General features: G+C 42.8%; 1 protein-coding gene across 1 annotated transcript in view; it reads right to left on the bottom strand.

Annotated features, from left to right (window-relative positions):
* The window catches only part of RGS6 (regulator of G-protein signaling 6), a 250,330-nt gene that overhangs the window by 25,466 nt on the left and 214,236 nt on the right, over positions 1-10,628 (bottom strand). The window contains exons 8-12 of the mRNA XM_009319242.1: positions 9,773-9,854; positions 9,173-9,247; positions 7,709-7,807; positions 6,585-6,646; positions 1,925-2,035 (exon numbers count right to left, since the gene is read on the bottom strand). Of these exons, the coding sequence (XP_009317517.1) occupies positions 1,925-2,035; positions 6,585-6,646; positions 7,709-7,807; positions 9,173-9,247; positions 9,773-9,854 (429 nt within the window). The remainder of the gene's footprint in view (positions 1-1,924; positions 2,036-6,584; positions 6,647-7,708; positions 7,808-9,172; positions 9,248-9,772; positions 9,855-10,628) is intronic.

Here is a 10,628-nt window from a genome sequence, read left to right as displayed (position 1 = left end):
GAGATCTGTAGCTGCTCTTCTTGCCACTGCACAATATTCTAGCACGAACGAAAAGGCCAAAGCGCTGTCTAAAACTGAAGGCTTTAGGAAACATGGCGTTTCCTGAGTCCTGAGTGCCATGAAGGATGAACCGTAGTGGCACAGGGCTGTCCATACTCAGCAGCTGGCCTTACCATTAGAAGTGAGAGGCTCTTTGTTTTCCTGAGCAAGGGCTCTGCTCTCCTGAGGAAACAGCTTTGGCAGGCAAGACAAGGGCTACCGCAGCTCTCGGGGATCATTTAATTATTCATGCAAGTTGCAACTAGATGCAGATGCAGTGAGTTCTCTTACAATAGAGAATAAAATGGAAATACAGAGCTGTTTGTTCTTCCATTTCCCAACAATACAACCTTCTCTTTTTCATCAGCAGGAGAATCACCTTCCTTAACTCTGAAATCATAGCAGAAACCAAGCATTCATTTTAAATTCCTACAAAGGCTGTGACATCAGGTTAATTGTATTCTTCAGGGACACAGACATCTTTTCTGGGACTTGCAGCTACCTCAACAGATGCAGAAATAATGGATGCCTGGATTACCTTGTGGGTGGGGGTTCCTCCAGAGAAGTGTTTTGCAGGGGCTGTATCTGGTTCTAGCCCTGCTAGGGAGGATGGAGAAAATGAGAGAAACTGACTAAAAAGGAAATCCAAAATATTGAAATTACGTGAATAGGGGCAGAGATTAGGGAACTAATGGATTTCTGTGACTACCAGAGAAGCAGGTGAAAACATCTTTCACATCCCAGACCACATGGGTTCTAAACAGGGAAAAAACTTGCCCTTTTCCTGCAACACTGATTCACTATGAATTGGCTTTCTTAGGCTGGTAGCATCTTAAACTTTACATCATTATTCAAGAACAGACAGGATTAGATTCGGCATTCTCCTTTCAAAGATTTGCTAAAGTGAACTCCCAGTTCAGACTTGGTGCCAAACAGCAGCAGCTAAACACTAGGAGAAGCTGCTGAGCACTTGCAGTACTTGGCCACAGGATGTGAGTGAGTAGCGAAGGTGATATGTGGCACGGTGATTTCATTTGAACCTGCTGCGATAGCTGCTATGCTAGGCATAGAGGCAGGCAGGACAATTCTAGTCCCACTACAAGGGCTGTGGATAGCCTGTGATGGCAAGAGATGTAGACACTGGCCAGACTTCCCTTGCACCAGCATCACATGGGCAAAAGACGATCTAAACTGCAGTGTTGTGCTTGATTTTTTGGAGAAACTCTCTGAGGTGCAAAGCATTGGAAGTCCTACAGTCATTCCTCCTCCTTTTCATCTATTAGACACCGTAACAGAGACAAGCCAGCTTGTTCACTAACAGGTGAGGCCCAAACTGACTTTGTCAAACTATTATAATTCTGACCTGCCAAGTCTCACACGTTACGTGTGAGCTACACTCCTCTGGCTCCTGTGCCAAATCCTCCTCTGCACGGCGGGAACAGCCACTGCCCTATAACCCATCCTATTCTGCCAGTGGCATCTTTCATGGGATCCCAGGGCAGGAGCAGGGCTGGAGCACTGCAGCTGGGGGAGGACCAGAGAGCAGGCTCTCAAGGGTCAAAGGAGATGTGCTGGAACAAGTATCTCTTAGCAGTATCCTATATCTGTGGACTCTTAGACCTGAGTCTGTGCATGTCCTTGACAGGCATGAGAACATCCGTTACCTGACTTACAGAGTACCACACATCAAGTCATACGGAAGTGGAAGGGCTGAATAATTCACAGAAGAAGTGATAAAGCATAAGCTCCTGTTTAAACTTTAGCTAGGTACTTATATCTTGTAAAGTTACAGACATCCAACTTCCTATCCGAACAGGGCAGTGGGAAGAGTATACAATCAAAATGGCAAGACAACTCTAACATTACTTAAACTACCAATTCTTACCTCATTTCAATGTCCCACAATGCTGCATCATCAGTTATCCAGGGATTGGAAGGCTCAGCAGGAGTTATAAAGGGGTCATATTCCACATACTGCTCTGTGTAGGCTATTAAACTGACAGATATAAAAAAGAAAAAAAAAGAAGAAAGGAAAAAAAAGAATCAGGGCCTGAATGCTCAGTCGCATGTCAGAGAGGTACAGCTTTTCTTTTCTTCTGGCTTTTTTTTTTGGGGGGGGGGGGGCTTTTTATTTTTGTAGGGATCAGTCAGTTTCTCAGCAACCACAGAAGTCCCTTTTCCCAGGGTTGGTGTACGCAAGGATTTCTCTGGAAACACCCACCAGCTCACTGCAGTATTTTCCTCGAGCTCGTCTCTGTCAAGATGCTCACAAAAAGCCCAACAAGGCAAGAACTGGATTGCTATGGTAGGACTTCCCCCGAAGAGCCATGGGATGACTACGAAGCGTGTGTCCTCCTCTTCATTTATTGCACGTTGCTATCGCCTCTGGCCTTTTTTGTTTTTGCAGACTTTTGCACCCACTTAACTTTATGCATTATGAGTAACTCATCTAAATAGGGTCATGTGCTATAGCTAAGAATATACTTAAATCATTGGAGGATCACAGTCCTGAGCATCAAAGCTTCAGGCTATAGATAACTTTTTTTGTTATGTTGGTATACCGTTTAGTCTAATGGCACTATTGTAAAATACTTCAACGGTAGTTTATAATAATTAACTTAGAATGTAGTAAATTATATGCATGTTGGAGAAACACCTGGCCTTTATACTGGCTTGCTTCATGACGAGTCAGATAAGACATATAGCCTCTAATCCTCACTAGGATGACATTCAAAGAGCTTCCTGGGAAAAGGACTGCGTCTGCTTGCGTAAGTGATTCAGGAATTCCACTGGGGTTGGGGCTAGGGGTGCTTTTTTTACAAAAGAAAGACAGCATATATGAAATAAATCAAAATAAATTTGTCCTAGTCTATATCGGAAATACTCTAAGGCACTTTTTAATTTTTTTGCCTGGGTCTGCCAAGTAATTAACTAAGTTAATTGAGTCTCATCATACTGAACAACTAATCTAGCTGCACTGTGATTGTCCATGCTAAACTTTACCTCTGGTCTTCCACATCTCAAAAAGGCAGGAAAATGAAAAGACCCTGTGAAACAAAGGGTCACAAAAGGCAGAAAGTTTCCCTGACCTGCTCTACAGTAATTACTTCTTTTTGTTTGTCCTAGCTCTTATCATGAGGCATTAAAATCATACACTTTTGTAACCACAGCAGGTTCCCATTGCCCCTCAGGGCACTCAGGGCTGTCTCATCTCATTTCATTAATTACATTTCATGACTGCTGTGGGTCAAGGGTTGGAGGAGGGAGCAGCGTCCAATTTCAGAGAGCAGCAGCAATTCCTGAGACATCAATGAGAGAGAGAGGGTTGGTTAAAAGAAACCCAGCAAAAAGGATCAATCAGGAGATATCTGCTGTGAAACTTGAATTGCTCCTAATAAAATAATAAAAAGGCATCAGATGTGCTAGTACAAGTACTAGCAAGAATAAAAGGGGAAAAAACTAAATTAAATGAAACAAGGGGGAATTGCTAAGCACATTTTGCTGATTCAGTATAATGACAGCAGCAGAATCGTTGCCTCATTGTCTAAAGAAGCTACAGGCGGGGGACTCTTAAGGGAAAGCATTTCTGTCAAAATGCAAACCTGGACTTTTGGCCTTTCAGGTGATGCACTGTAATCCTGGTAGAAGAGGTGGTGGGAAGAGTTCACTGAAGGGCGCAGAGCTTGCCTCGAGAACCCAACCGTCTCACAATCAGGGCACCCTGCTGAGCCTTCACAGTAACTTTGAGGAGCTGAGAGGATAGCACAGATCTTCATCTAGGGAGCCGAGATTGCTTCTGGTAAGAAGATGCTCTGGTTTTCCCCAGCCGTTTCTGTGATGCCACATGTAGTGGGATTGCACTAACACGGCACAATGCAGTCAGGGAAACAGTAGGTAGAATATATTGATAGTTTTTCTCAACAGTTCTCAAATCTCATTGCCAAATCCTAAACCTGACAGCGTGCAGGTCCCAGATAGGGAGAAAGGATGTGGAAGAAAGGAGACGAAAACTGTTTCCAAGATGCCTGGAGCAGCTGGGGGATGCCTGCTCCCACAGTTGGTGCAGATCTACTGCTGGAAGGGGAACAGGGAGGAGGGGGGCAGAAAATCTTTAGTAGTGGGCATTTATTTCATGGGAGCTGGGGATAACCTTTTGAGAGCCTTTCTATTCCCCTTCTGCTGGACAAGAGCTGCCCCATAGAATAGCATGCATTCATAGAAAATGTATGTGATTGGTCTATCACTATTAATTTATAACTTATTCCTATAAAAGATTAGACAGCAGCTTGTTTCTCCCACCACCCCCTGCCTTAATTGCTCCTTTTTACTTCTCTCGTCCTGCCTGGAGTGTCTTTGCGCTGTACTGAAAAAATGGCACGTGGTGTCGCTGTCAGGCTTGGCTGTCGAAAGGAGTGGGCCAAGAAGTCGTCTCCTGCACCCCGATCTGCCACACTGTCACTTAAACTAGTCCCGACAGCGGGGCCCAGCCTGAAAAGTGACTTGCTAATAACGGCACCTCCTTATGCAGCAGATTTGTTCCTGGCATTTGTATTCAGCGTTTTACATCAGGCTTTCAGGCTGCACAGGTTTTTATTTCAGGCAATCGTTCACCTCAGGTCATCCACACTCATTCCTCCTCACCTATCTCCACCCCTGCCAAGCCACTGGACTCAGCAGCCCCTCTGCTTCCCTCCCTCCTGCTCCGTGACCCTCCACATCCAGGCTGCACTTCCTACCACTCTCCGCACCAAGCCCTGGGACCCTCCAGCAACACTGCCACCCAAAGTCATCACATCACCAAACACTTCTTCACAAGATATAAATATCACAACCATGATTTTCATTCTTTAGAATTTCATATATTCAATATGAAAAATATTCATTCATATTTCATAATGAAACTTTCAAAACAGGAGAAAAGAACTTTTTGATTGTTCTCATTTTATTTACTTTTCTCCTGGTTATCAATTTGCACAGGTTTTGATAACAACATTTTCTTCTCCAATTTGGGACCAGTAAAAAAAAAATAAATCCCAAAGCCCTTTCAAACCACAAAAATTTTCTGTCCAGTTTTACTGAAAACTAACAGGGTTTTTTTGGCATTGACAATGTTACATTTATAATGTCAGTAGCTCCTTATGAACTTGAACAACAGGTGTGTTATGTGGACAGGATTTGATGTTCACAAGTGAATGAGTTTTACTAAGTCCATCTTATTGAATAAATACCTACCTAGAAAAAATTCAAGCAAAACAGATCTGCTTGCTTGTAAATTACCAGCCTGGAAATTATTACTGTCTCAGTATATTAAGGTCATTGTAAGTAAATTCAGTACAAAATGACATTTTTTGGTAAAGCACAAATGTATCTTCTTAATAAAAAAGAACCAAAACATAAATATGAATGTGCTAATTTCAATCATACAATATAGCGTATGCAGGATTTCAGGGAGCCTCTGAGTATTTTCTATTTAATTGGATAAATTTTCATTTTAATTGTTAAACGTTATGAGCCAATAGGAACTTAGTTTGGGGCTCTCACCATTTAATTTGCCTAGTTTAGTACACACATGGTAATTACAGGTACAGGCACTGCAAAGCACATTTCATAGGGTAATCTCTTTTTAATTTGCTTAAAGAAAAATTCCTCTATTATTTCTCTACAAGGCACCAGCCTTTATCATGTCCCTCATGTTCAACAGAGTTTTGCTCTAAAAGTGCAAACTTTTAGAGCAAAAAAGTTTTGCTGGAATTCAGGATTCTGGAAACACCAAGTTCTCACAATACTGAAGAGCATGCCGATCCCCACATTTGTCTCAGTGATTCCCCTGCAAATGTGCATAACTTACAAGTATCTAAGTAAAGGAGCTGTCATTCTCAATTAAATTTGAGCTTGTTCTCTACCTGTTCATAGTTTCCTAACAGAGCTAAATATTCCGCAAGTCAAATCGTGCCTTGATTTGCCTCTGTGAGAAATCCACCTCTTAAAACACTGCCTTGAGTAGCCCAGGTACAACCCCAGTACTTCCCATAGGGTTTCATATGTATAAGTGGGAGCAGAAGCTGGCCCTACAACCCCAGTATGAACATGGACATGAACACCACGTGCAACAAGATGCAAACGCAGCTCCTTCCCCAGAGCTGTGCCAGACTAACAAAAGGTGAGCACTGAGAGTTCACCCACAAAAGAAAAAAGGGTATTTTCAAATTGAAACAGGAATGACTTTTCTGTAAATAAAGTCTAGGGTTGTGAAGGGGTGGGAAACAAAAGCACTGCAAGGGTTCCTTCTTTTGTGAATGATATTTCTTTTGCTTTTACAGTATGACAGCATCCTCATTTTTCACCTATTTTTTGACAGTGGCAGAAGAGCGAGTGCAGAAGTGTCAGTGGTCAGCAGACAGGCAGCACGGCCGGTCAAGGAGGGGGAAGAATTGATGCACACAGAAGGGGGACCAGCCTTTATGCGTTCCTGCCCGCTCTGTTTCTGGAAACACCAAACTGGAGATGAGGAAAGAATGGGAAATCATGCAAATGGGGACACCCACCTTTCTGCTACTTTGGACATCTTTAAACAATGTCTCTCTATCTGCATGTTCAGAAAAGTTATCTGAGGAGAGAGATGACAAGGACATTAACAATCCAGGAGCTCGACAGCATGCATTGATCATATCCCAACACGCTATTGATTTCTCTTTCCAAACAGCTTGAAAGTAACTCAGAAGGAAATGGGACCCTTCCCTAGGTATTAGAAGAAGCTTATTAACTGCTTCCAACAGGAGTCTCCATTTCCTATGGCAGAGACCCAGGGGAAGCTTCAGAAGACATAATTAAAAGTAGGAAAGGCACATATTTGGGGCTGAGGTTCCTAGTCTACGCAGGATGCAATGCGATCCCCTTTTTACACCACACTCCTCTCTTCCATTTCTCTAACTGACTGGCATCACAAGACCCATAACAGTTTTACAGCATATTTGCACTCTGCTATGAACTAGTTCTTCACAGTACTCTGCAGCCTATGTTGCCTATGATGGAAAAAGCTCAAGAAATTTAGTGTTCAGGTTTAGTTCAGAAGGCCACCCTAAAACTGGCTGCCTAAGAAACATGTTTAAAGCTGCCTTTACTAAAATGCTGACCTAGCGATTCCTGCCTGTACTTCAGTGAGTGCTGCTTGTTGCAGGAAAGTAATTTCAAGGGAGAGCTCCCTGTGCCGAGGCAAGGATGTGCAAGTTGGCTGGCCATTCCTTGGAGTGATTGTGCAAATAACTTTTTCCTAGTTCCCTAAAAGCTCTGACTGTACAGTCTAACAGTCATGCACCGAATGATGCCTTTCTTCCCCACCCATCCCCAGTATGCTGGCTTCTTCCCTAGCCTTCGCCCCTGCCTGCTTTCACCCTCAGTGAACCAGAAATTAATCTGTATACTGGTCCACAGACAGAATAATAGTAGATTCAAAGGTCAGTATTACCCATAATACATATCATCATACAACTGCACTGCTCAATGAAAATATATACATATCTTTAAATACTTAGTACTTTACATAAAGTATGTGAGGATCAAGGACAGGTAAAGCGTACTATTGGTTTTGCTGATATCTCAGTAACTTTATGCCCCCCCCCCCCCCCAGATAACAGTTCTCAGAAGAGTTGCCATATAGCCATCTACTTACTTGTTTCCGGAAATCCTCTTTTGTAGTTTTGCGTACAGGTTGGGAGGGCACGTGTGCTGGGCTTTGGGGCTGAGACTCCTCTGTAACCCCATATACTGACTGTGAGGAACCAATAAACAAACAGAAGAAATTACAGCACTTTTCTCTGTTATGCAATGAGGAAAAGTGCAGTATGCAAAGCAGTAAGGTAACAAGCCAGCAATTTCCTACTGTTTACATCCACACAGGTCAATAATCATTCAGCCTGGAGCAAAATTTACAGATCAGACCATGCCTGCAGATGCCTGCACTTGGAAGGTCTGCAGGCACATTAAGAAAAGAGTTTATTTTAAATGTTAAAATGCAGCTGATCATTTTTAGGAGCTCTGAAGGCTATGTGTATCAACGCTTGCAAGATGAACACTAGGAGTGGTCATTGTGATGAACCAAGCGGAGAAAGAATAGACTAGAACCTAATCCTATCCCATTTTCTTTCACTTGGTTTAATTTCTTGTTGTAAAACTACACATTGAAGAAAGAGCTTAACCAGGTGTCAACGGGTCAAGTTCATGTAAACCTCTCTAAACAAAAACCTGCAGATTGACTTGTAGCCATTCATTTTCAGGACAGAGACCTGCCCTGAAAGCAGTATCAGTTACCCTTTAATTTTGTACTTTTGCTTTTTATTTAACGCTCCTAAGAGACACATGACTAGCTCTGCTGCAATTTAACTACCAATGAAAGTTCAGGAGTCTGGTGTCACCTCCAAAACAGGTAACAAGTGACAGGACGAGAGGAAACGGGCTCAAGTTGCACCAGGGGAGGTTTATATTGAATATTAGGAAAAATTTCTTCACTGAAAGGATTATCGAGCACTGGAACAGGCTGCCCAGAGAAGTGGTTGAGTTGCCATCCCTGGAAGTATTTAAAAGACATGTAGATGTGTGCTTAGGGACATGGTTTAGTGGTGGACTTGGCAGTTTTAGGTTTACGGTTGGACTCAGTGATCTTAAGGGTCTTTTCCAACCTAAATAATTCTATGATTCTATATACACAGAAGAGCTAAAACTTGCTGGAAGTCAAAGACACCCAAGTTGCTAATGATCCAGCCTTTGAAATGATTAAGGCGGGTAAACAGCTCTGAAAAATCCGTGCCCAAATAATTTCTGAAAATGGGACCTAGGTACTTTTGCCAACTGCTTTGAATTTTATAGGAGTGCAGAGCCAGCAGACATCTGGGACAGAGAGGTCCTTAATGCCCTTCTCAGCTCTACCCATCACCCAGTCTGTACTGCTCTGCTGGTGAAACAGGAATAGTAAATTCACCAATTGGAACAAAACGGAAGTGATATTTGCAAAACGCTTTTTTTGGTTCCTATTGGGAAAGTCTGAGATACTGTAGGTGTCAAGTGTGACTTGCATTAAAAACAAAAACAAACAAACAAACAAACCAACCCACAACCAAAACCAGAAACTCAAAGTGACCTTTTTCACTTTCTGTGGGTTTTTCATACGACGACACTTTCTAATGTCCATTTCTGTGGTGTTCACACAGCCAGGCTGAAAAGAGATGGCAATCACATTACTCCTCTGTTTACAACCCACATGCTACCTTACCTTTCTAAAATATACAATTATATCTTGTCCAAAATTCTTTCCTGAAGTTTGTGTCCCATAAATTATCCTTGCTAAACAAGAGACTGCATATACCCAAAGTTGGCATCTCAGCATCCAATCCATTTACTCATAACTTTGGCATCAAAAGGAAGTATCTCTACTAAGAGGGGAGCTTTTTCTAGGAAGTCTGAACCAAACTGGGTAAGCTGCTTTTCTTTCGTATGCACAATAAATGATCTTCAAAACTTCACATTTATCATGTATTTCCAAATCAATAGTTCCATGCATGCACAAGCCTAGAATATCTAAAATAATCTTGTGGACACTTGGTGTGTTTTGAACTGCAAGGAAAATCCACGTGGTGACTTTAAAGGCAATGTCTTTATGCAATACCTGGCACAGTGTTTACTAGTATTAAAACTTTCCTGTCAAAATCTGGAAAGTCTCATCATTCAAAAAGAGCTTTACCACAGGCCTGTGCACATCCCAGAATGCTCTTTCCTGGCTGTCCAAAATCTTTCTTTCTGTTTTATCCTTTTTTCTGTCGATTCTGAAAACAAAAGTATAAACATATAAGTCAATGTGCAAGTAATGCTTTCTTCTTCGTTACAGTTTCTAGCCGGGGTTTTTAACTCCATCATAAAAAAAATTCAGAAATCCACTTTTTTGTATAGCAATGTCACACTCCCACTTGCAGGCCGTGTGCCACGAACAAAGTATCACTGATGTGATCTTGTCACCACTGGCTTGCAAGATCTACCTGCAGAGAGACTGGGTGAGGCACAGGGAAGGAGGAACCGCCTTTGTCTCCAGAGCAGGATTGAAAAGCCGACAGCATCCCTGTGCTGGGTTTCTGCACTGCTGCCACCCGGGAAAATCAAAGCAGTGAGGAAAAAATCCACACCAGCTGGGATTTCTGACCATCAGGTTCTCCCTCCCTCCGGTTTTTCTTTCGGAGGGGCGGTGATCCTCGGCTAAGTCTGTGCTAGAAAAAGGATTAGGAAATGGGGGACTGAAACTGAAGTTTCCAAACACCCCTCCCCACAAAAAGCCTGAGTCCTCCACAGTTTGGTATCACTCTCTGAATATCCTCCCTGCAACGCTGAGACGAGAAGCCAGCTCTGCACCAGCTCTGTCCCCGCACAAAGACAGAGCAGCCACCAGACAGCAGTTGCTGTACTGTGCTGGGGAACAAACACAGACACCCAGCCCAAAACTTCTTTTTCTGAGCAAGCCCTTCGTGTCCGGCCAAAGGGGAAGGTGAAGTCTTTGGCCAACATCACACCACATACGAACTGGAGGGACTCTTCAGAGGCTCCATGAA

Source organism: Pygoscelis adeliae, unplaced genomic scaffold, assembly GCF_000699105.1.
Source record: "Pygoscelis adeliae isolate BGI_AS28 unplaced genomic scaffold, ASM69910v1 Scaffold22, whole genome shotgun sequence".
In the NCBI taxonomy this organism is placed as follows: Eukaryota; Metazoa; Chordata; class Aves; order Sphenisciformes; family Spheniscidae; genus Pygoscelis; species Pygoscelis adeliae.
Note: the sequence above shows the minus strand (reverse complement) of the source record. Positions and strands in the feature narration are given on the sequence as shown.